This window comes from Hemibagrus wyckioides, linkage group LG22 (genome assembly GCF_019097595.1).
Source record: "Hemibagrus wyckioides isolate EC202008001 linkage group LG22, SWU_Hwy_1.0, whole genome shotgun sequence".
NCBI lineage: Eukaryota > Metazoa > Chordata > Actinopteri > Siluriformes > Bagridae > Hemibagrus > Hemibagrus wyckioides.
Genome location: NC_080731.1, coordinates 4,727,175 through 4,753,240, shown reverse-complemented (window position 1 = coordinate 4,753,240; position 26,066 = coordinate 4,727,175). Strand labels below are relative to the sequence as shown.

Below are 26,066 nucleotides of genomic sequence, written 5' to 3'. Positions count from 1 at the left end.
ATACGCGCTGATTAAAATTTTGCGGAAGTTGTTTATCAATGAAACGAACGGCTGTTCAACTGAACGACAGATTTCTTTAAAAAGAAGAGATTAGAAAGATTAGATTAGAAACCTCCAGCTACACAGATTCTGTTTACACAGAGATCACAATCAATATCCGCATTATTTCCAGTGTAAAAAGCCCAGGGACTAAAAAATGGATCGCTGTTGAAGGCGTATGTTTACTATTTATAGAGGGTTTTCCACCATGGGAAGGGTTTTGTGGTTTCTTGGAAACATGACAAGCTCTGAGTTTCTGCCTTAATCATTTCAATAGAGGAGAAACCAAGAAACTGGGAAGAAGCAGAAATGCTAAAAAAATTTAGAGCTACCTGGTAAAAGGGGGTGTATTCAAGCGCAGGCTAAGCGAATCCCGGAGAACGAGCAGTGTAACACTTTAATGCTGAAAGAAAGGAAGTTCGTCCAGGTTTCTTCCTCGTGTGTTCCTCATATAAAATGTATGATTTGGATCCTGAATTTCTGTAGTATTTCTCGAAAGCTGAGAGTTGTTAAAAATTGAATAAATGGTTAACTTTCTGCTTCATAATGCGAGTGCTGAAATTAGACACGGAGAGAGAGAGAGAGAGAGAGAGAGAGAGAGAGAGAGAGAGGGTTAGTATCCGAGCTGAATGAACGAATGAATGAAACAAGGAAGGAAGACAGGAAGGAAGTTCCAGCATCCTGCTGTGTCTGTACAAACTGGCTTCACAGAAATTTCATAACAGCGAATCCAACGGATGTGTGACGTTCATATAAATAAATAAAACTAGTTTTGCTCTTACTGTCACGCTTCATTTAAAGACATTTCCGATGACATTTTCCCCTACCCTCACAATTTAGACGAGGCGAGTTGTTAAAAATGACATTTATTAAATTAACATCCGGCTATTTAATACACAGCACTGAACATGCAAGACGCGGTCACTGTGTCGGAATCGCGTACGGATTCCGTCCTGGATCCCTGTCCGGTCAATAGTGTTCGCACCCACGTGCTATTCCAGACAGATTGCGCTCATCTGTGGCTGACCTCAACCTCTGACATCAGTCCAGTGATGCATTTCCTGTTAAAGCAATGTATATCGAGCAGCCATAGAAACTATTTCTGTGGCACGAACCCAAAATATCACGTAGATGACGGTAACAGATGAGGCTCTCTGGAAGCGATTACTTGTGGTCCTTCTTTTTATTTATTTATCCCCGGTGCTGCTTTACGTCTTCATGCTGATGCGGTCGGTTCCGGACCGTTAAATACACTTGAGTGGAGGAGGAAGAGGAGGAGGAGGAGGAGGAGGAGGAGGAGGAGAGAGGTAGTATTGTTTTTTTCTGAAAAATACTTTCCTCCATCAGATGGGCAGAAGCTCGGGGGGGCTTTCACCGTAACAGTACTTGGCCTGGGGGTTTCTGTACGTGTTTTCATGCTGGACGCTCTGGAAGGAAGAAAAATACACGAAAGAGGTAAAACATACAGTGTGTAGTTGAATATATACACACAATTTAATATTAAAATTAAATTAAATCTAATTACTTCAGTGTGTCTAAGCACCATACACTATTCATAGAGCACTAGCTAGGGAGTAGATCCCATAATGCACTGCAAAACAGAAGTATCAGAGGTTGCTGTCCAAATGATTTCTGGAGGGTGCCACTTTATTCCAATTAGAGCGTTTAGATGGGAGTCTGATATCTGATACACCGATCAGGCATAACATTATGACCACCTGCCTAATATTGTGTTGGTCCTCTATTTGCTGCCAGAACAGCCCTGACCCGTCCTGCACTGTGTATCCTGACACCTTTCTATCAGAACCAGCATTAACTCCTTCAGCAGTTTGAGCAACAGTAGCTCATCTGTTGGATCGGACCACACGGGTCAGCCTTCGCTCCCCACGTGCATCAATGAGCCTTGGACGTCCATGACCCTGTCACCGGTTCACCACTGTTCCTTCCTTGGACCACTTTTGATAGATACTGACCACTGCAGACCGGGAACACCCCACAAGAGCTGCAGTTTTGGAGATGCTCTGATCCAGTGGTCTAGCCATCACAATTCGGCCCTTCGTCAAACTCGCTCAAATCCTTACGCTTGCCCATATTTCCTGCTTTTAAGCAGGTGCTTTCAGTGCTCATAATGTTATGGCTGATCGGTGTATGTTTCCGATTGAGAAACTCTATTGACCGTGGCCTGCACTGGTTCTGATCAGCGGCTGAAATCAGTAAACTGGCCACCAGTGTAAATGTTACCTCAGTGTTATGGGGAAAGCTGGAGTGCAGTAGAGACGTGATGTGAGTTTAAGATGTGCTGCGGGTTACCTGTGAGGAGGTGCGGCATTTCGCCAAACACAGCTCAAAGTGATCCTCTACTGCGGTGAAGAGATTCCGAAATCCCTCAGCGGCTCGGTTCAAAAAGTGCTCCAGGAGAGGTTGCTGAGGGAAAAAAATCAGAGATAGAAAAAGATTGAGTGACAGAAAGACATAGTGACACAGTTAGTGTTTGAAACTAACACTAAGAGAGAGAGAGAGGGAGACAGAGAGAGAGAGAGAGAGAGAGAGAGAGAAAGAGAAAGAGAGAGAGAGAGAGAGAGAGAGAGAGAGGGAGACAGAGAGAGGGAGACAGTAGTGTTCGAGGCAGACAGAGAGACGCACAGAGAGAGAGAGAGAGAGAGAGAGACGGTTAGTGTTTGAGATGGGGAGATAGACAGACAGACAGACAGCTAACCACATCATACTAGCAGTGAAAAACCCAGAGAGAGAGAGAGAGAAAAGTAATGGCACCTTGTCGGGTTGGAGGCAGCAGGACACGCAGTACTCGTAGACGCTGCAGCAGCCGTTGGGCAGACAGCTCTTACACATGTACTGACCGGAGCGTGGCGCGTTCACATTACAGCAGCCGTTCACCAGCAGGTCCTTCCTCTCACACACATAACCTGAGATAATGAGATTAACACCATGTGATGAGCTTACACAAGAACTTTCTTCATAGAACTCATAATATTTTCACTGTCACGTAAAAACTGACCTGGAAAAAAACCCACTTATAGACACAGAAGAAGCAACAAAAATCTCATCTGTGTATCACATTAAAAAAAAAACAAATAACTGATGTCAAATTAAAGGAAAACTCCATGCTAAATATTTTCACTTTGAATATTTTTATACAGAATCTTATACACTATATTGCCAAAAGTTTTGGGACACCCCTCCAAATCACTGAGTTCAGGTGTTGTTTTTCAGGGGTTCGGCTCGGCCCCTTAGTTCCAGTGAAAGGAACTCTTAATGCTTCAGCTTCATACCAAGACATTTTGGACATTTTCATGCTCCCAACTTTGTGGGAACAGTTTGGGGATGACCCCTTCCTGTTCCAACATGACTGCACACCAGTGACCAAAGCAAGGTCCATAAAGACATGGATGAGTGAATTTGGTGTGGAGGAACTTCACAGAGTCCTGACCTCAACCTGATAGAACACCTTTGGGATGAATTAGAGTGGAGACTGTGAGCCAGACCTTCTCGTCCAACATCAGTGCCTGACCTCACACATGTGCTTCTAGAGGAATGGTCAAAAATTCCCATAAACACACTCCTAACCCTTGTGGAAAGCCTTCCCAGAAGAGTTGAAGCTGTTATAGCTGCAAAGGGTGGGACGACTCCATATTACATTCATGTGCATGTAAAGGCAGACGTCCCAAAACCTTTGGCAATATAGTGTATGTGCTTTGTTTTCCTTAATCCTGTTAAAAATTCTGCTCTAACATCACAAGAATTTTTAACCTAGCAACAGTGTTGTTTATTAGGAGGATAAACTTTTCCATGACCTCAGACACAAGTGATGACATTCACATTTCATTGACTTTTCTTCTCAAAAAACAAATGCAACTTTCCTGTTCTTCCAATGACGCTCGGCATCATAGTAATGATGAATAATAACTAGAGAAGCACATGTCAGACTCCCAGAATGCAGTTTGGTTATACGATTGGTTAAGACTTTTTCCCTAGTGACTCAGAGATCTACATGACTAGCACATGATAGCTGAAGCTTTGGAGGGTGAGAGTACAGACGATGGCATTAGACCTTACGGCTGGACAGACTAAAGGATTAAAGCGCCGCTGCACTGTTCTCTTTAGATAGAGACGATGCATGGTATCAGGAGGAGATTGTGGTATTGTGGGTGATGCAGGAAACATCTCAATTTGGATACACATTTTAGACATTACTAAAGAGATTTCTACACAAGTAGAATTTTCCTTTGAATATTTGACAGTCAGTTACATCATTTACCAAGTTCATCAGTGAGGAGACTTTTCCCCTGGATGGAGTTCCTGCACTGGGTGATCTGCCTGCTGCTGTTGCCCAGGTTGAACTTGACCTTCCAGGCGATGGGATGGTCAGATTCCCGGGCCTCCAGCAGAGTCCGATCCCTCATGCTTCGCTCCTCCTATATGAATCAAATACAGAATCACAGAGAAACAACAGGAGTTCATTTTAAAAATGGCAGTAAACACAGGACAAATTATTATTAGTGTGAAAAATTGAGGGATGTGCTATCTTAGTGGTTAAGGTGTCAGGCTACTGATTGGAAAGTCGTGAGTTCAAGTCCCAGGTCTACCAAACTGCCACTGCTGTGCCCCTGAGCACAGAAACCCACAATTGCTCAGATGTATAAAATGTAAGTCGCTTTAGATAAGGGCATCTACCAAATGCCTTAAATCATAGGTGTCAAACCGGATCCACAAAGGGCCGGTGTGGGTGCAGGTTTTCATTCCAACTGAGCAGAAGCCACGCCTGATTCCACCTGTTTAATCAACTGATCTTGGCTTTCAGTAGACTCAGGTGTGGCTTCTGCTCGGCTGGAATGAAAACCTGCACCCACACCGGCCCTTTGTGGATACGGTTTATATTTTCACTTAATTACTGTATTAAGTTGTCTTTATTTGTCACATATACATTACTGCACAATGAAATTCTTTCTTCGCATATCCCATTCTTGAGGGTTGGGGTCAGAGCGCAGGGTCAGCCATGATGCAGCACCCCTGGAGCCAAGTGGGTTGAGGGCCTTGCTCAAGGGCCCAGTGGGGGCAGCTTGATGGTGCTTAGGCTTGAACCCTGATCTTCCAGTCAACGACCCGGAGCCTTAACCACTTGAGCTCTTAACGCAATTAATCTTAATACAACATGGATGCAGATTTACTTTATGTAAATGCATGTGTCATGTACTGTACAATACTCACTGCATAACGCGTAATAGTAACAATGTATAACGCATAACACATTGCATCTCAATGTCTAAACAACTATGTGAGGGTTATGCATGCAGGTTATGATCGCTGACCTGCTTGAGTGTGCTGGTGAGGAAGTAAATGAGGGAGAAGCCGAATACGACCCCCAGGACCCAGCGCCTCCTCAGCAGCCTGCGCAGCACCATGGAGCCGGCTGGGTCTGGATGTGCACCAGATCAGATCAGATCAGATACGACCAGGAAATCCTTTGCAATGTCGCTTAATCAGGTTGCTTCTCAGCTACATGAACACGCTCTGTGCCTAAATCGCTGTTTTCAGACACACTTTAGACGAAAGAAAAACGTGACAGGCCAGGCAACCTTGCGCATGCGCACTTACCGCTAACCCATGTTAAATCACCATTGTACGTATTTTAACTCCAATATCTACTAAGTAATTCCATGACAACAATCAAATTCAAGTTTTGTTGTTGTTTTCTTAATACTACAATGATTTAAAAAAAAATAATAATAAACACACCCGCTAGTCGCGTGAACTCTGCCAGCTAGCTAGCTAACGTTTAGCATTCTCTGATAATTCCGCTAACAATAAGCGATCCGTTCCAGCAATCTAACACTGATAGAGTACAAATCACGAAAAATAAAGAAATCGTCGTGATGTGCCTCCGGTATTTGGACTGGAAATGTAAATCGAGTCGGCATTGAACCTGACAGCCATCATCAAAACAGTTTGTTTTTCCAGAATGCGGAAAGTGTTGGATCAGAACGGACCCTGATTGGTCAGACCCGGGTCGTACCTCCGGAAACAGGAATCATTTAAGCCCCGCCTTAAGCTTTTAGCAGATAGCTAACCGATTACAGAATATCTTCGTGTTTTTGGTATATTAGACCAGATTTAAGGCATATAAAACAATATTTTACACAACGTGCATTATAGAGGAAGATTTGGAAGCTATTTGGGATTTATCTTTAGCTCTTTCGTAGCTAAGGCTAAGGTTGTTCCGAGTCCTACACCTGCTGGAGTCGATTCCAGGATTTCAGGAATCGATTCGTATCCTTACCGTGATTTATGTTTTCCACGAGCCGCGATACGAGCAAAAGTTCCTGTAAAATATACAATCTGATGTTGATTAACTGGGAACAATTCGTGTTCCTGGGTTTCTCATTGACCTTGAGTTTAAATCACTATAGAACCGACTCTCAAGCTTCACAAGCACGCTTGTATTTCCAAATGAAAGATTCACAGAGTCGACTCTCTCAAAAATAGTCGACTCCCAGCTTCGTTTACAGGCAATAACACCAAGCATACAGGCTCATCTGTCATATGCAGCATGATAATGGTAAGATAAAATGTGTCTGTGGTAACAAATAATGGTGCTTTATTTTGTCTGATAGTCTGTGTGTGTAGAAATACCAAGAATGTTAGTTAGGAGACGCGGAATCGCATTGTATTTACTTTATTAGCCAGCTCCTTTAGTAGCTCCTTGCTAGCTTGGGTTCGAATGACAATGGCTTGATTGGGAGCTGATGCTGCTGGACTGTTGGAAGATTTCCTGATCTAACACATCCATGTTAAAGGATTTTAAATGATCTGATTTATTATTGTGGATCTCTAAGTCCAGAACAAGACAAGCTCAATTACTTAGAAGTGAGAGAGAGAGAGAGAGAGAGAGGTTCTCAGTTCCTTAATCACTTACAAGCATGAGATCTGACTGCTTAAACATAATCAGTGTCTCAGACTGGATTGTATTAATATTATTACTAATATTTTTGTTTTTCTACAGCTCCTGAGCTTCTGGTGACTCAGTGGGCGCCATGCAGAGACGCCACAGTAGTAACACAGATGGCATGCCACCTGAAAGGTTCGACTTTACACGGCAACTGATGTTAAACTCTTAAATATATAAGATCTAAAACTCTTCTAAGTAAAATGTTGCAGTATAAAAGCATCGAATGTCTTTCAGGGTCAACTTTAGCGCATGTTAAGACCCGGTCTTTGCTTGGTAAAAAATAAATTTTTAGACAAGTTGTGACCTTTATTAATGATCGAGAAATCAATTATGATGTCATAATTTTAAGTTTTACGAAACAAAACAGATGGCAATACAACATTAGTGAGAAATAATACGAGTTATAGATACACTTTATATAACATAACAAGAAAAAGAAAGAAATCCCTGTTAACTCACATTCAGGTGTATCTGTAAGAGATCAATAAATTACCAGATCATCAGTCCCACTAGACCAAGGAGGGTGAAAAATTGATGACGTCAACATCACCTTCATGCACGAGTCTGTACATATTGTACCTCTCATATTCTGAAAATATATATTAGTAGTAGTACCAATAATAACAGTAGAACTATAATTACCACATATATGTGTTTATTAATTAACTAATTACTTAATTGCTTAAATAATTTTAGAAGGAAGGAAGGGGGGGTGAAGAAAGAAAGAAAGAGGGAAGGATGGAGTAAGGAAGGAAAGAAGAAAAGAAAGAATGAAAGTGAGAAGGAAAGAAGGACGGAAGGAAGAAAGAATTAAGAAAAAAAGAAAGGAAAGAAAAAAAAGGAAGAAAGAAGGATGGAAGGAAGGAAGAAAGAAAGAATTAGGAAAAAAGGAAGGAACGGAGGAAGGAAAGTAGGAAAGGAAGAAAAGAAAAAAACTACTTTTACTATGCCTAATAAAATAATAATATAATAATAATAATAATAATATATATTTTTTTCTCCTTAAAAGTCAAGAATATTTTGTTTTTCCTCAGAAAATGACTATTGATCAATATATATTTCCAGAAAACATTTTTTTGCACTCTGTTACATTCTGTTCCTTTTGTAAGTTTTATTTCGTACATTTTTTAAACTTTTTTTTTTTAATGTAGATTGATGTAGACTTGTACAATGATGATAAAGGTGTTATAATAATAAATAAGCAGTGTAAATACTAGTTATTTCTTCCATTGGCACTTAAAAATCAAAATTAAAAATAAAAATGAATGTACAGTGTATTCAACTAATGAGCCAAAAATGAATAAAAAATATTATCAAACCACCCAGGAATGAGAAGGCCAGGATTTCAGTGGTCAGGAGCTCACAACACCTGACCTGATCTTCTTTCTTTATTTATTTTTTATTAGACACCGTCTGATTTCACTCATCTTGTTTCTAATCTCAGGAACAGGAGTCAAACCCTCGGATCTGAGAGCAGCCTGGACGAAGGAGGCGTGTTCGACTGTTTAAAACCCGAGTCTCCTTCCTCGCCCCAGCAACTCTTCTCAGGCCTGGTGGGCGTGTCTGCCGGTGCCGTGACCTCGGCTCCTTTCCAAGCTGCCGGACTCGTCCTGGGGTCTCCGCCTGAGGTCTTTATCCAGATGACGACATCGTCACGTGAGGAAGGCTCTCACCGGGCAGAGAATGCACCGTTTCTTCCTCGGCCCTCCCAGCACCACCATCACCACCACCATCATCATCATTTCCACCAGTCGGGGCAGCACCGGTCCGCCCTGCTTCATTCGGCGTCCTCGGCTGAGAGGCGGAGCAGCAGGGACGACGGAGGTAACGAGGCTGATCTCCGGTTATCAGATTACGCAGATGATGCACAGAGGTACTTCATTCATGCTTTTTTTTTTTTTCTGATGCTAGGAGATGAAGCGTCTGCTCCAGCTCCTGCTCTGTCTGAGCTGAAAGCTGTGGTCACGTGGCTGCAGAGAGGATTCCCCTTCATCCTCATCCTCCTCATTAAAGTCTGCTTCCAGCACAAGCTTGGTGAGAACCTGAGCTGAACAAGCAACCTTCAGTCGAGTCAAGAGGAGACTTTATTCCCAGTTATTCCACAATATCAGCTCTAGCAGGAGATTATTTACATTTTTTACAACATTTCATTTTCATTCCATTCATTTTTCTAGATGTTTATAGTCTGTTTTTAAAAATATGTAATAGTAATAATAATAACAGTACAACTATAATTACTACATTTATTTAATTATTAATTAACAAATTAATTAATTACTTAAATAATTTAGGAAGGAAGAGAGGAAAAAAGGAAAGAGAGAAAGAAAGAGGGAAAGAGAGAGAGAGAGAGAAAGAAAGAAAGAAGAACAAAGGAGAGAAAGAGAGAGAAAGAAGGAAGAGAGAAAGATGGGAAGGAAGGGAGAAAGGATGGAAGAAGGAAGGATGGAAGAAAGCGAGAAAGGTAGGATGGAAGGAAGAACGCGAGAAAGGAAGAAGGAAGAAAGCGAGAAAGGTAGGATGGGAGGGAAGAAGGATGGAAGGAAGAAAGGTAGGAAGGAAGCAAGGAAGGAAAGAAAGAAGGAAGTACATCACATACAATCCAGGACTAGAAGATGTAGTTACGATTACTTCCCTCCTGCTTTGTCTTGCTTTAATAACCTGTGGTCATGTGACTGTGGTTCTGGTTCTGGTTCTGTGTTTCTCAGGTATTGCCGTGTGCATTGGCATGGCCAGCACCTTCGCCTTTGCTAACTCCACTCTGAAGCACCAGGTGTCTCTGCGGGTAAGTGTGCGCTCCCTGGACGCTATTTCCTCTTTAGTGACCAACAACTAACTATAAAATCCACTGTGTGTGTGTCCCAGGAGGAGAGGTCCATCTTCGTCGCTCTTTGGATTCTGGTGTTCCTAGCAGGCAACATAGTGTATGTGTATTACACGTTCAGTGCTGAGGAGCTGCACAACAGGTCTGTGTGAGCAGGTGTCTCCTGAGATGGTTTTCACACACACACACACACACACACACGCTCGCACACGTGCTTCCGCCATCTTGACGTTTTTGTTTGTTTTGATTTCTTTATAGGTTTATGTTTATATGTGTGTTATGTTCTACCTGCGTTTCCTTCTTTAGGATCGTTTATGTCCACAGATCTTGTGAGTACTTTTTTTTTCCTTTATCCATCACAGACACGTTTTTCACACTCATTTCTCACCTTTTAAATTTTCACACTCTTTTCTCTTTGTTTAAGTGCCAGAGAATAGAATCAGTCGTGGTGGAGAAAGTGATACTTTATTGGAAATATTTTAATATTTAACTCTAATATCTAAAATAACTCTAAAACCAAAAAAGAAAACTCACACAGTATTATTATAGTTACATACATCACTAGCAGTTAATACTAACTGTCTCTATCTATCTATCCGTCTATCTGTCTGTCTGTCTGTTTATCTGGCTATCTATCTGTCTGGCTATCTATCTGTCTGTCTGTCTATCCATTTATCTATCTATCTATCTATCTATCTATATCTATCTATCTATCTATCTATCTGTCTGTCTGTCTGTCTGTCTGTCTGTCTGTCTGTCTGTCTGTCTGTCTGTCTGTCTGTCTGTCTGTCTGTCTGTCTGTCTGTCTGTTTATCTGTCTGGCTGTCTATCCACCTGTCTGTCTGCCTATCTATCTATCTGTCTATTTATCTGTCTATCTATCTGTTTGTTTATCTGGCTATCTATCTGTCAGTCTGTCTATCCATTTATCTATCTGTCTGTCTGTCTGTCTGTATATTTATCTGTCTGGCTGTCTATCCACCTGTCTGTCTGCCTGTCCACCTGTCTGTCTGTCTGTCTGTCTATCTATCTATCTATCTATCTATCTATCTATCTATCTATCTATCTATCTATCTATCTATCTATCTATCTATCTGGCTATATATCTATCTGTCTATTTATCTGTCTGTCTGTCTGGTTATCTATCTATCTGTCTGTCTGTTTATCTATCTGTCTGTTTATCTATCTGTCTATCTATCTGTCTGTCTGTCTGTCTGTCTGTCTGTATATCTATCTGTCTGGTTGTCTATCCACCTATCTATCTATCTATCTATCTATCTATCTATCTATCTATCTATCTATCTATCTATCTATCTATCTATCTATCTATCTATCTATCTATCTGTTTTTGTTGTTGTTGATAATAATAATAATAATAGTGTTTTATATATTTTTATATTTAATAAATAAACAAATAAATTTATTCATTGATATGTGGGTGAAATTTCTACATTACTCAATCAGCTAATTAATTAATTATAACTTATTTCATAATAAGTTATGTATGTTCTATCTTTACATATTTTATAATAAAAATAACATCATGAATATATTTATAATAATAAATATACAATCATTTAATTAGTGAATTAAAATGATAATAATGTAATAATCTAGTACGGTGATCGATTCACTATCATAGCATGTACTTTGGCCAAGGGTGCCAAAACATTTGCATACAACTGTGGAAAACAAAATACACCCCTTCATTCTGATCACAGATTTATTTTACAGTCACAGTTCATAGATTTATAGTTCTATAGTTCTAATAGAATTAATATCTATATTTTTTGCAATTAAAAATAAAATCTTAAATGATTTTTTTTTCAATCAAAAATGAATATTGTGCATGTTTATGGAGAGATTAAATATATTACATAAATATAATTATTAATATTTAACATTAATTAAGAATTATTTGCACTAGTCCTCAGAATATCTCCTCCTCTTTATCACTGATCAGTATATCATTGTTTTATCTTTTCCACATCTGCACTAGCATCTGTCTGCATTTCCTGCTCACTCTGTCACTGCATACTTTTTGGATAAAATATTGCTTTAGTCATCAGAGAAACAGATCCTAAATTAGAAGATTTGGCAACCTGGATTTTCGGGGATTTTCATGTGTTTCCGTATCTTTCTGTCTCGCAGTCTGATATTCGCCAAGCCGAACATCAACAGTTATGATTTCTTCAACCTGATCTGGGTGGTCGGGATCACCGACTTTGTGCTCAAGTACTTCACCATCGCCGTCAAGTGCCTCGTTCTCTTCCTACCCAAAATCCTCCTGGCTTTCAAATCCAGAGTAAGAGTCACTTTATTTCTGCACTGTCTGCTTTTTCCTCTGATGGAGCGATCTTTTATTTTAATGTAGCATCAGTAAGAAATGCCAGCAACTTGGCTGATAAGCAAGGCTGTGTGTGTGTGTGTGTGTGTGTGTGTTCGCTCTTGTGGCACACAGTAACTGAGCTCATGGTCCTCAGGGACAGGAGTGAGGTCACCTCTCTTTGGAAGACACACACACACACACACACACACACACACACACTGGAGCTCACTCAAGGTTGCTGCTGTATTAAAGCCTGAATGAATTCAAACCCCTCACACACACACACACCCTCGTAATCACCACCATGCTCCAAATCTCCCTCTTCAATCACACACACACACACACACACACACACTTTCCACCTCCGGAGCTTGCACCCAGGTGGCCCTGTATCAGGCAATGAGGTCATGGTCACACAGTCAGGCTTTCTTCCTTATTACTGGGCCGTGAGAATTGTTAACATGGCTATAAACACACACACACACACACACACACACACAAGCCCAGACATGTCAGGGTTATACCTTTTAGTGTTATCCTTTAGTGTATCCTGACCTTTGTGAATGAAAGGTAGAAGGGGGAATCTCTGGGCATGATTTAAATGAATGACAGCTTGTTGTGATTAGTTTTTTTAATGAAAATGAAATAAATAAAATAGAATTAAATTAAATAAAAATTAAATTAAATTACATTACATTTAAAAAAAAAAATAAAATAAAAAATAAATAAATAAATAAATATAACAGCAGAAATGTCTTGCTGTTTCTTGCTCCCCCCCCCCTCTCACCTTCCCTCCCTTCCTCACTCCCTTTGTCTTGCTCTTTCTCTCCCTCTCTCTCTCTCCCACCTTCCTTCTCTCTCTCTCTCTCTCTCTCTCTCTCTCTGTCTCTCTCTCTCTCCTGCCTTCCCTCCCTTTCTCTTGCTCTCTCTCTCTCTCTCTCTCTCACTATATAATTCACAGATTCATTAATATTTAGATAAAAGTTTAACTAAATTAAAAGCTCATTTTAGCGCCCTGGCCAATTTTTCTTTTTCATCCAGAAAAGTCTGCGATGCATTAAACAGTCTCTAATAGAGGGAGCTTTTTTCTTCTCCAGTCTGTTCTTCATAGCCACGATTTGTTAATTGATGAGCAAAACAGATTAATCAGTGTTTTTAAATGAAGTTCTGCCCTACGTGGATTAAGATTAATGGAACCCCAGGCTTTGCTGCTCCTGGGACTCAGCCTAGCTTGCCCTGCCGTCCTTCTTTAATAAACTTTTCCTTTCTGGTTGTTATTATTAGAACAGGAGTGTAGCTGTTGTTGTCAGAAGTAAGCTGAAATGCATCCCTGGCGCTGTTTTTCCCGGTACTGGCGGAAGTCCAGTTTTAATTCGTCGGAGCGGAGAGGAAACAGTTTGTGGGAAACTCTGGCTAAGATAAATTGCCTGCGTGGGCAGGTCGTGGGACCCCGGCGGGCGTCTAGCACGCGTCCAACGAGGGTGATTAATTGCTGTCAGAGAAAATTCGAGCAGTCATTATGCATATGGAGCTGGAGCTGGTGCCGGAGCTGCTGGTTAGGTGGCCGAGTGTGTTTTTTTCCCTCACAGTAGGGATCTGTGATCAGAACCGATTCCCTTCCATCCGTCTCAGTGAAATTATTCTATAAGTATTCATAAGAGTTTAGTACGAAAACAACTTAACCTAAACAGATCCCTCAATGTAAATATAAACAGTTCCCTTAATGTAAATGTAAACAGATCCCTTAATGCAAACAGATCCCTTCATGTAAATGTAAACAGATCCCAAATTGAAAATGTAAACAGATCCCTTAATGCAAACAGATCCCTTCATGTAAATGTAAACAGATCCCAAATTGAAAATGTAAACAGATCCCTTAATGCAAACAGATCCCAAATTGTAAACGTAAACAGATCCCTTCATGTAAATGTAAACAGATACCTAAAAATAAATGTAAACAGATCCCAAATTGAAAATGTAAACAGATCCCTTAACGCAAACAGATTCCAAATTGTAAATGTAAACAGATCCCAAATTGTAAACATAAAAAGATCCCTAAACATAAATGTAAACAGATCCTATATTGTAAATGTAAACAGATCCCTTAATGTAACTGTAAACAAATCCCTTAACATAAACAGATCCCTTCATGTAAATGTAAACAGATCCCAAATTGAAAATGTAAACAGATCCCTTAATGCAAACAGATTCCAAATTGTAAATGTAAACAGATCCCAAACTGTAAACGTAAACAGATCCCTTCATGTAAATGTAAACAGGTACCTAAACATAAATGTAAACAGATCCTATATTTTAAATGTAAACAGATCCCTTAATGTAAATGTAAACAAATCCCTTAACATAAACAGATCCCTTCATCTAAACATAAACAGATCCCTTCGTGTAAACGTAAACAGATCCCTTCATGTAAACAGGGCCTGTGATTAAAGATTGAAGATGACTGTCTTTCATTATCTCTGAAAAATCTTTGCAAAATTATAATTTTGGTTAATTTACTACAGAAAACTTGTACAGTAAAGAATGGAACATTTTCATAACTGTTTAGTATGAAAACCTCATGACTATAGCAGATCCCTTAATGTGAATAGATCGCTTAATCCAAACCGATCCCCCAACATAAACAGTTTCCTTAACTTAATTAGATCCCTTAACTTGGCCAGATTTCTTAATGTTCCTTAATCCACATCATGTGGAAAGGAAATTCCTTGAACTAGTTTTCCCTCCACTTTTTTTCACAACCCACAATTTTCTTTCAGTCATCACTATATTTGGTTCAAACGATCCTCTGCTAATCTACATAAAAGTTAGAAGGATTTTTGATTCTCAAAACTAAACTAAGAACCTAACAAACAGCCGAAGGCTACTAACAGTTGGCCTAAAAAGTTATAACTGCAGTGTTCTACAAATATCTAGTGTATTATTAATATTTTGACGACATATTAACAGACCCACGTACTTGCTGAAGGGGTGGAGCCCCCAGAGAGAGCTGCAGTTTTATGGCTGTATTCCATCTAAGCCTTGATGACTAATCCCTGACCACCGAAACGGGTTTCACTTTAACATTTTTAGAAAGACAAATCTGGTGATTATAATATTAAATTGTCTGTTGACGTTGATGTAAAGTAGAAGTATAATAAATGTAATAAACGCACAGATTAATAAATGCACATATTAAACAATAAAAAAAAAAAAAAAAAATCTGGAGTTGCTACCAGTTTCACTTTCCTGTTATTTATTTATTTATGTATTTTTTTTGTTTATTTTTTAGTTTATGTAGCAATAATTTGTTCTCTTTTTGTTCATGTTGGTTATTATTGCAGCAGTTTAATATTGTTAATTGTAATGTAATATTTATTTTATATAGCGTTCAATTATTAGTCATAACATTTTAATTGAAACCTTTCAGGTTTTTAAAATAATTTCCCTTTAGTTCAGTACCTTAGTGTTAGAGTTGTATAAACCTTCTAGAAACCCAAACTACAGAGTCGTTTAGCATGTGTCGCATGCTATAATGCTACAATCTCTTCATAATAATAATGTGTGTATATATATATATATATATATATATATATATATATATATATATATATATATATATATATATATATATATATATATATACATACATACATATACTGTATTGTCCCGAATATAAGACGTCCTTGATTATAAGACAACCCTCACTTTACCTTTTGGAAAAATGCATTTTGAAGACCAACTCTTGTCTTTTATAAAGAAAATGCTTTAATTTGAAAATAATTTTCATCTGGCATAGCATATAACCTGGATTTAATAACAGTTAGGCTGTGCATCTCATTGTGAAAAAATACATAGCCTACCAATATTTCATTAACAGTAGAAGTCTGCCTCAGAGAGAAAAATAACAGGCGTGATTGGATAACAAAGTGTAATTAATAATAGTGCAATAAACATACTGCAACAAACAGTAGAGCAATAAAAAATATTGCAATAAACATACTGCAACAAACAGTACAGCAATAATCAGAAGTGCAGTGAACTGTTTTATCTTGTCAAACCTGGCTCCTCAAATCATCATGTCATTTCTGTCAGTCAGTCTATTCCACAAGCTCAGTCTCCATCCAGCCTTTTTTTTCTGAGCACGAACGATTTTCAGCAGGTATTGCCTCTTTGGGAACTGTCTTGCACTTTAAAATCACATACGGGGGAAGTTTGGTCCCGTCAGCGAGACACGCTAGCATGACGGTCCTATTTTTGCGGATGTATTGATGTGTAAAAGTCTAGAGCTCGAATATAGGACGACATCGTTTACTGAGATGCATATTCTTATATTCGGAACAATATGGTGTGTGTGTGTATATATATATATATATATGTATATATATATATATATATATATATATATATATATATATATATATATATATATATATATATATATATATATATATATATATTATATAATACATAATATAATAATATATATATCTGTAATTTTTATCTATTAAAATGTATTTTTTTATTTTTTATTTTAATTGTTTTTTTTTAAGTGCCTTTAATTTATATTTGTTTATGTATATGTATTATTATATTGTATTTTTGGTATTTTTATTTAATTTTTTATTTATGTATGTTTATATAATCTTAATATATAATATAAATATAAACATTAATATTTAAATAATATTAATATATATATATATTTGTATGTATATTTAATTTTCATTTAAATTATAGCATAAAAATTATATAAATTTTTAAAATAAATAATTAATAAATCAATAAATAAATCAATAAAGTAAATAAATACCTCATTAAGGACATAAGGGCATATTATCTGTCGAGGTCCTTAGAGAGTCTATAATAGCTTCATATAAAGTCCTTTTAAATCTACAGTCAGCAGTTCAGAGAGGATTCTTCAGGTTGATATCTACAACCATTAAGCTTCCAGTTAGCGTGTAATGAAGAAGCTGATGTCTCGGAATGAAAGGTTGCACTTATATGCCGGTGTATATACGATCAGATTTGTAGCAAAGCGCTCAGAATTGATTGGTTAGTCGATTCATTTAATAACGTGTGTATGTGTATATGTAGCATAGACATGTTAAACCTTCCCTCTAGAATGTAACGCGGTTCAAAATCTGATTTTAGAATTTAGAAGAGAATATTTTTAAGGTTTGTTTCGATCCGAACCGTTTTCTCATACTCTAAAGTTTCAAGCTTTGCGAGTACATTGGTCCTAGTTTGGCTCACGGGTTGATCTTTACTACCCCTTACTCTTAATTGGGTAGCAGCTGTAGTGTGTTCCTGCCAGTTTTCTTTGCAGTGTGGCTAAATTACCCATCATGCCAGAAGACCGCCGAGCGCCGATGTCTTGCCAGATTTTCGGCTTAGGTTAAGCTTTTTTTCCACCCTCAGGCTCTTTTAAAGCACTCGGGAGTTGGGGGGTGCCTGCAGGAAACGGATGGGCAAATACAATTCAATGGAACTGGAGGGGTTTCTCTTTCTCTCTCTCTCTTTCTGTCTCTCTCTCTCTCTCTCTCTCTCTCTCTCTTTTTCTCTCTCCCTCTGTTTCTGGGGTTTTGGACAGAGACAGCTTGCAGTCTGACAGAGCTGGCACTGCCTATCGTGTTTGGGCACAGGTGCCTGCAGTTATTCCTGCTTATGATAATGTTTACAAAGAGGGCAGAATATCAAGATGGCAGTTTCACACTAACGACAATACTGTTATTGCTTTTCACTGCAGGGGAAAAAATAAATAAAAAAAGAAAACCTTGGAGCTGCTGTTGTGGCATCGCCGGAATCAAGCCAGGCTATTTATTTATTTATTTATTAATTTATTTATTTTTCATTGGTAGACTTTGAAACCTGTGTCTTTGGAAACCAGCTTGAAACATCTGTTAATTTATTTGTTTATTATTTTTTAAGAGTCAGTGAATGGTAACCATGGCCAGCTTTTTATAGAATTTGTGCTTCCACATAGAGATTTTCGATTTTGTTAGATCTTCTGGTCTGATTTTATCCCTGAGCTTTAAATCAGTCTTTTGGGTTGTTCTGTAAGAGTCCTTGATAATAACAGAAGAAGAAAAACATGGCAGCATGAAGACACATAGTGTCCAGCAGGTCTGTCAAACAGTGTTATGTTTTTCTTATTATGCTATTTTATTTTATTTTATCTTATTTCATTTAATTTAATTTTATCTTATTCCATTCCATTTTATTTTATTTTCATTTTATTTGACTTTTTTTTTATTTTATTAAATAACATTACATTTAATGTAATTTAATTTAATATAATTATTATTTATTTATTTTAATTAATTAATTAATTAATTAATTTTAAAAAAATATTTATATATTTTTTTAATGCCTCATATAGAACTAGACACTCAGGGCTTTCAAAATTTGGAGAATTTGAAGACTGCCTTGCTACAACTTATCTCCTCTGATCAACAATGCCAATAAGAAAAACATAGACCGTAACACAGCATATTTAGAGTGTGTGTGTGTGTGTGTGTTGACAGGGAAAGCTCTATCTGCTTATCGAAGAGTTCAGTCAGCTCTTTCGCGCTCTGGTGCCCATCCAGATGTGGTACAAATACATCATGGGTGAGGATCCATCCAGCAGCTACTTCCTGGGTGCAGCGTTGATCATCATCTACAGCCTGTGTAAGGTGAGGAAGCTCCCGATTCATCGGCGGGGCATTTCACACATGGTGAGGTTTTTCGATTCGAAGAAATGAGGAGTCAGAAAGAAAGTAGGAGTCTCCTGATGGGGCAAATCAAAAAGCTATCAGCCGTGTGTTTACTCTCCTGCTTTCTTCTCTCTGTTCCAGTCGTTTGACCTCTGCGGAAGAATATCAGGAATTCGAAAAGCCTTCGTCGTGCTCTGTAGCTCACAGGTTAGCGCTTTCTTCATTTTCTTTCATATGTATTACAATTCTTAACACACATCTCAGTATTTTCACACTGTGTATTTTCCAGACGTTTCTTCCCCCTGACTGAAATATTGTGAGCTAGCCTGTGTGTTAAAGTGCTACAGTGCTAAATACAGTTCATGTCCAGCGGCTCTGTTCTGCTGGACTTGAGCTCCAGGGTCTGACAGTAAACACAGTGCTGTGGTGTAAGAGGAATAAAGTGTCAGGGTGCAGCAGTAATGTATAACAGTGTTCCAGACACAATATGGCCATGTGTTCCTTCACACAGGACTAGTCATAGCAGTTTATAAAGCTGTTGTATGAAAGGAATATGAGCTGTGTGTTAGGTTCTGGTACTGAGACTCGCCCTGTGGACTCGACCCGAACTCTCACTCAGCAGATCTTTCAGAAAGACTGTAAACATGACCATGATAACAACAATGTATGATTTAGTTTTTCTTATTAATTTGCATTTCCATAATGATTATGGCTTTAACTGTGTGTGTGTGTGTGTTTGTACATATGTGTGTGTGTGTTTGTACATATGTGTGTGTGTGTTTGTATATATATACACACACAATGTTTTTGTGTGTTTGTACATATGCATTTAAATATATATGTCTGTGTCTTTGTGTGTGTGTCTGTGGATGTCTGTGTGCATATATGTGTGTGTGTTTGTACATGTGTGTGTATATATGTGTCTGCGTATTTGTGTATGTGTGTGTTTATGTATATATACATGTGTGTGCGTGTGTGTGTGTGCGCATGTCTGTATGTGTATGCATGTTTGTGTGTGTGTGTGTTTGTTTGTGTGTGCTTACATGTATCTGTGTGTGTGTGTGTTTGTTTGTGTGTGCTTACATGTATCTGTGTGTGTGTGTGTTTGTTTGTGTGTGTGTGTGTTTGTTTGTGTGTGCTTACATGTATCTCTGCATGTGCTTACATGTATCTGTGTGTGTGTGTGTTTGTGAAACACAGAGTTACGGTATGAGGGCCAGCACGCAGCAGTGCACTGAGGCAGGAGATGTGTGCGCAATCTGCCAGGCTGAATTCAGAGAGCCAGTCGCTCTGCTCTGTCAGGTGAGAGCCTTGCAAAGCATGCTGGGAGAAATATGGCAGGGGCTGACGCACAGGACTGTAAAACCCTCAGGATGAAACCTAGCAAATATTTCTGAAAATGCAGAATGTCTATATAAATCCTGTGAAATATTGTGACTCTAATGCTTGGTGTGTGTGTGTGTGTGTTAATTGTCTCTTTGTGTCCTCCAGCATGTGTTTTGTGAAGACTGCCTGTGCCTGTGGTTCGATCGGGAACGGACGTGTCCACTGTGCCGTGCGGTCGTCGTGGAAACGCCACGCAGCTGGAAGGATGGCACAACATCTGCGCACTTTCAGATCTACTGATCAGACGTGACGTTAAATTCCCAGTAAAGCACTGATGGGGTGTGGGGAGGGCGGTGTCTGAGGGGAGGGGCCATGGGGGTTGAGGGGAGGGGCCATGTGGGGAGGGGGGGCGGGGCAGGGGGATTTAATCAGCTCTTGGACATCAATAGTCTCAGTTACTTACATTCAAACAAATATCTGGTAAAGTGGGATAACTCAAGCTGCGCTAAAGACTGGTGTCCCACCTCGTAGCATGGACTTTCTCTCTCTAGCTGTCCATCAGAGGGACCACTGCTGTTAGAGAAGAGCGTGCTGGACAAAGGAAAAGGCTGGTCAGTTACGCAGCGTCGCCTGGTGCTGGTTCTCCATAACGCCATTATTTACCTCCAAAAATACTCCAGCTTTTCATTAATGTTCTCCTGCATGATGATCTCTGACTGTACCGACATTCTGACTTCCTGCATTAAATAATCTCTTTCAGTAAGAAGACAGAAAATCTGTCAAGTTCTTCCCTTTTACAAGAAAGAAAGAAAGAATTTCTTTAATGTGACAAAAGAAGAGAAAGGAAGAAAAAACTGAGAAAAGGAAAGAAAGAAATTGTAGAAAAAGAAATAAAGAAAAAGGAAAAAACAAAGGAGAATAAATAAAAAAAATTCTTGAAAGTAAAGAAAGAAACAACACAATAAATAAAGAGCAGAAATGAATTAATTCTTTAAATTAAAGAAAGAAAGAAATTTTTTCAATTGATAAGATCGAAAGAAACCAAGAAACAAACAAATAAACAAAGAAAGAAAAATATATTCATTAAAGTGAAGAAGAAAGACACCAAAAGAAGGAAAGAAAGAAAGGATGAAAAATTAATAAAGTCTTGAATTCTGAGAAAGAAACAAAGGAAGAAATAAAGAAATTTTGTAAATTGATGAAAGAAAGACAAAGAAAGAGAGAGATTTTTTTATTGAACTGAAAGAAAGAAAAGTGGGAAAAAATATGGGAGAGAAAAAAATAGAAAAGGAGCAAGGAAAAAGAAGGAAAGGAACAAAGAAAATGAAGAAGTAATTAAATTCTTTAGATTGAAGGAAGGAAGGAAGAAAAGGGCAGAAAGAAATTAGAATGAATAAAGAAATTCTTGAAGGTGAAAAAAGAAATAAAGAACAGAAATTAAGAAATTCTTTATATTTATGGAAGAAAGAAAGAAGTGGGAAAAATATGGGAGAGGAAAATAGGAGCAAGGAAACAGAAGGAAAAAAAATAAAGAAAAAAGAAGTAAAGAAATTCTTTAAACGAAAGAAAGAAAAAAAGAAATTCTTGAAAGTGACGAAAGAAAAGAAAGGAGAATAAATAAAGAAATTCTTGAAATTGAAGAAAGAAACAATGTAATAAATAAAAAGCAGGAATGAAGCAATTCTTTAAATTAAAGAAAGAAAGAAAGAAAATAAATTCTTTTAATTGATGAAAGATAGAAAGAAAAAAAAAAGAGAAGAAAGAAAAATATATTCATTAAATTGGAAAGAAAGAAAGGAGTTTATGAAATCTAGAAATTCTTTAAACTGAAGAAAGAAAGGAAATCAGGCAAGTCTTTTGCTGAAGCTGTTTATTATTGGAAATGAAGGTCAGGAGATGAAGGGCAGAGAGGTAAATCATGTGGATATAAAACACACACAGTAACACAGCCATGTAGACAATCCAGTGTGTAGAAAGATCTGTAGCTCCTGTAAACATCAGAGTCCCATTCTGCTGTGTTGTACAGTAACACTGCCAGCAAGCGTCCAGTCAAAGCCCTTTATACAAAACTCTAGAAAAGATCTGTCTGGATTCCCAAAATACCTAGTGTAGGTCAAATACCGCTCCGACACGTCTAGAGTACATCTGCTCCCAGGCAAGAGCAAAAAGGCAAGAAGCAGGAATTCAAAAAGAGAAGAAACACCAAAAAACTCAATGTCTTAAAAGAAAGAAAGAAAGAAATGTTAAAAAAAAGAAAAAGAAATTCGAAAAAAAGAAAGAAAAAATTAAGAAAGAAAGAAATTTATTAAACAAAAAAATACATTTATAAAACGAAAGAAAGACTAAATGTAATAAACAGAAAAAAATTAAAACAAAAGACAGAAAAAAATTTTTAAAGAAAGAAAATAAATTAAAAAAAGAAAGAAATTAAGAAATAAAATAAAGAAATTCCTAAATGAAAGAAACAAATAAATTTATAAAATGAAATAAATAAAGAAATTTTAAAAAAAGAAAAATTTATAGAACAAAAGAAAGAATGAAATTTATGAAACAAGTAAAATAAATTTATAAAACATAAGAAATACATTTATAAAATGAGAGAAAGAAAGAAAGAAAGAAAGAAAGAAAGAAAAAGAGAAATTTGAAAAAAGAGAAGAAATAATGTGTCTAAATTGAAAGTTTAAGAATGAAAGAATAAAAAAATCAGACAGAAAATAAACATAAAAAGAAAGAAGGAAAGAAAGAAAGCAGAATAATGGAGGGAAAAAATAGAAGGAAAAACAATTAAAAAAACAAAACAAAAATCAGTCTAAATTAAAAAGAAATTAGAATTGGGGCCACAGTTTAGACTAAGGCAGAAAATGAAAGGAAATAGATTTGAAAGAAAGAAGAAGAAATATGAGGGAAGAAACAAAGAAGAAAGGAGAAATAAAAAGAATAAAAGACGAAATTGCTTAAGTTGAATAAAGTTGAATACAAAGTAAGGAAGAGAAGAAATGAAGAAATTCCTAAAATGTAAGAAAGAAAGAAAAAAAAACGTGGAAGAATAATTAATGTAAATGAAGGAAGAAAAGTCCTGACTTGTTCGTAGCTCATTATAAAAGTTACAGTGCAATATGCAGAGGATTTTGGTTCGGAGCTCTTCCTCTGAAGACTCATCGCGTATACATTTTACAATTTGTATACTTTCCATTTTTTTTATTTATTGTATTTTTTGCAATAAATAGAAATCAGTGTAATAGTCACAGAGTTTCCCTCTCCTATTGCGACCACAGTAAAAATAAATAAATAAAAAATTTTCCCCTCCGGTGTCAGGGGACAGTGAGCTCATGGCTGTATCGTCCCCGGAGACGCAGCCGGTTGGTTTGACTACGTCTGACCTGAACGCCTCGTACCAAAACAATCACGCACCGAATGATATCATTTCACAGCTGGTGCAAGCCAGAGGGTTCACGAATCATGTGACGCAGTGGAGCAACACTCGTCTGAGCGAGAGAGAGAGAGAGAGAGAGAGAGAGAGATATGACATGAAGGTGTGGGTGTGATGGGATGAGCAGAAAACACTTCACCAAACTCCAGGAAGTACATGTGGACCTAAATAAATAAATAAACAAACAAACAAACAAACAAAGACGACCCATATCCAGGGACGAGGACTGCTCGTATCATTACTTCCACATCGCTCTCCTCACGTCTCGTCTCGTCTCAATCCCACCTGCAGCACAGGGAATGTGATATTTTACTACATGCACATGTTACAATAAACACTTTCATTTAGAGAACGTCGTCACGTCACGCAGACCGGGAACACAGCTGATGAACAAACACAAGAATTATTATCATTATCATTATTATTATTATTATTATTATTATTATTATTATTTATTTATTTTTTATTGTTATTGTGGTTTCTATTTTTTATAATTATTAATATTATTATTGTTATTGTGGTGTTATTTTTATTTTGATTATTATTGATATTGTTGTGTTTGTTATTGTTTTTATTTTTGTTTATTATTATTAATATTATTGCCATTATTTTATTATTTATTTCTGTTGTTCTTTTGTTGTTTTTATTTATTTTTTATTATTGTTATTATTGTTGTTATTTTTATTGTTGTTGCTGTTGTTACATTTATTGTCATTTCTCATGCAGGAAACCTTGACTAGCTTCAGACCTCCCACTGCTCCAGTAGACACTTTATCCTAACTATATATATATATATTTATATAATACACTGTATATGTGTGTGTGTTACATTTCCACCATGTCACTACAGAGCAACTCTCATTATTAACAAAAATATTTTTCATCTTAAGCTTGAAGGTTTGTCAGAGTTTGCTGCCTTTTCCCCTCACTCTGTTACTTAGCATTGTTAAATTATTCTGAAACCGAACACAATAAAGATAAAATGAGTTAATTTAATAATAAACAATGGAATGGAAGAAATCAGTGTTTTCTTTTACATACACTGTTATTAGCATATTTCTATAGATTTATTTTGTTTAATTTATGCTTTATTTCAATGGTTGATTTGATTTTTAAAAAATGGATTTTTTTTTGCACATGTACATGTTTTGCTTTTTGTTTACAATTATATTTCACTTAGATTTGCTTTATTTAGACCTTTTTTTGATGTAGAGTTTTAAAGATATTTTAAAACTTTTCTTTTTCATGTACAAATATTTCCACACTTACATCCTTCCATTTTTTTTTATTAACACCTTTCCTTGTTTGTTTCTTTGTCTTTAATTAATTAATTAATTTATTTATTTGAGGATGTTTTACTACTATTTAAAAAAAATTAATCTATTTTAAAATTAAAATCTTATTTTAAAATATATTTATATTTCTACACCTTTTTCATTATTAACACTGTACAGTTCAATATTTTTAAGAATGTTTTACTTTTTACTTCTGGATTTTGTTTCATTAATATTTTATTTTAAGGTTGTTTTTTTGCACGTGTACATGATGACATGAGTGATTTTTATTGACACTTTTTTATATACACTATTTTATACACTTTTTTTTTACACTACTTGTGCTCTCAAGTTGTTTTTTGCACGTGTAGAGTTACACAAATATTTCATAAAACTCACGTGTGAATTTTGCAGATTTTTTTAGACCCTTCACGTGCTTATTTCATTTTTTCACTTTCATCTATGTATTTTTTTTTACACGTAATTTCACGTTATTTTCCCGTGTCTGTCTTTCTTTTTCTTTCTTTCTTTCTTTCTTAACCTGATGTAATTCCCCATCCAACTTTTATATAGAACATATTCCTCGCGCTCTTCTCATGATGTCACGTGCGTAATGCGCCTTCACAAGGTTTTCTTGACCTACACATGCTCACACAGAATGAATGCCATTGTTTTCCCCATCCGGTCAGGGTATAAAATTAGAAAGATATAAAAATGTTGTGTAATGATGGCGTGCATGATGATTTTCTCAAAAAAGTGTAGATATAGTGTGGCGCTATTTCTCTCTCTCCCTCCCTCCCTCTCTCTCTCTCATTTATTTTTTATTATTCATTTCTTCTCCGTAAAACCACATGCACGTCCCCCCCCAATGCTGAAGCCTCACCTGTGTCGCGCGCGCTCACCTGTTGCAGCCCGGGTCGCTCGGTCGCCTACAGATGTCGCCTTCCCGTGAGCAGCAGCACGAGCCCCGTCATGTGGATCGCCGCGCAGATCATGTGCACGCCACAGAGCCAGACATCCCCGCTCCTATCGGCGCTGCGACGCTCGGCTCTTTTGTTATTATTCGCGGCCCACGCTATCTCCAGCTGGTCGCCGATCCTGCGCAGGCGGAGCGCGAGACACCGCGTGGAGCATGCCCGCGCGCACAGTCCGGGCAGGCGCGCGACAGAAGTCATCTCCACCCATATC

At 37.4% G+C, this 26,066-nt stretch overlaps 2 protein-coding genes across 2 annotated transcripts; one reads left to right on the top strand and one right to left on the bottom strand.

Moving 5' to 3' along the window:
- Nucleotides 1-889: 889 nt before the first annotated feature.
- spring1 (SREBF pathway regulator in golgi 1) lies at nt 890-5,467 on the bottom strand. Its single transcript, XM_058375360.1, has 5 exons — nt 5,367-5,467; nt 4,316-4,472; nt 2,812-2,963; nt 2,350-2,463; nt 890-1,466 (listed from the first exon to the last, which is right to left on the bottom strand). The coding sequence occupies exons 1-5, from the start codon at nt 5,457-5,459 to the stop codon at nt 1,383-1,385; spliced, it is 600 nt and encodes a 199-aa protein (XP_058231343.1). The 5' UTR covers nt 5,460-5,467; the 3' UTR covers nt 890-1,382.
- Nucleotides 5,468-6,414: 947 nt separating this feature from the next.
- Nucleotides 6,415-20,530, top strand: rnft2 (ring finger protein, transmembrane 2). The gene is made up of 11 exons (XM_058375359.1): nt 6,415-6,613; nt 7,058-7,135; nt 8,448-8,827; nt 8,915-9,037; nt 9,709-9,785; nt 9,866-9,966; nt 11,976-12,129; nt 18,678-18,827; nt 18,990-19,055; nt 20,049-20,150; nt 20,340-20,530. Exons 2-11 carry the CDS (start codon nt 7,089-7,091, stop codon nt 20,472-20,474), a joined length of 1,335 nt encoding a protein of 444 aa, XP_058231342.1. The 5' UTR covers nt 6,415-6,613; nt 7,058-7,088; the 3' UTR covers nt 20,475-20,530.
- The last annotated feature ends 5,536 nt before the right edge of the window (nt 20,531-26,066 follow it).

Bases quoted from the DNA above. Each gene is read 5' to 3' on its own strand.
- rnft2 (XM_058375359.1), top strand. From the start codon at position 7,089: ATGCAGAGACGCCACAGTAGTAACACAGATGGCATGCCACCTGAAAG. The intron at 19,056-20,048 runs GTTAGCGCTTTC...TGTGAAACACAG, and splicing joins TCGTGCTCTGTAGCTCACAG to AGTTACGGTATGAGGGCCAG. The intron at 20,151-20,339 runs GTGAGAGCCTTG...TGTGTCCTCCAG, and splicing joins CAGTCGCTCTGCTCTGTCAG to CATGTGTTTTGTGAAGACTG.
- spring1 (XM_058375360.1), bottom strand. From the start codon at position 5,459: ATGGTGCTGCGCAGGCTGCTGAGGAGGCGCTGGGTCCTGGGGGTCGTA. The intron at 4,473-5,366 runs GTCAGCGATCAT...TGATTCATATAG, and splicing joins TCACCAGCACACTCAAGCAG to GAGGAGCGAAGCATGAGGGA. The intron at 2,964-4,315 runs GTAAATGATGTA...TCATTATCTCAG, and splicing joins TCTCCTCACTGATGAACTTG to GTTATGTGTGTGAGAGGAAG.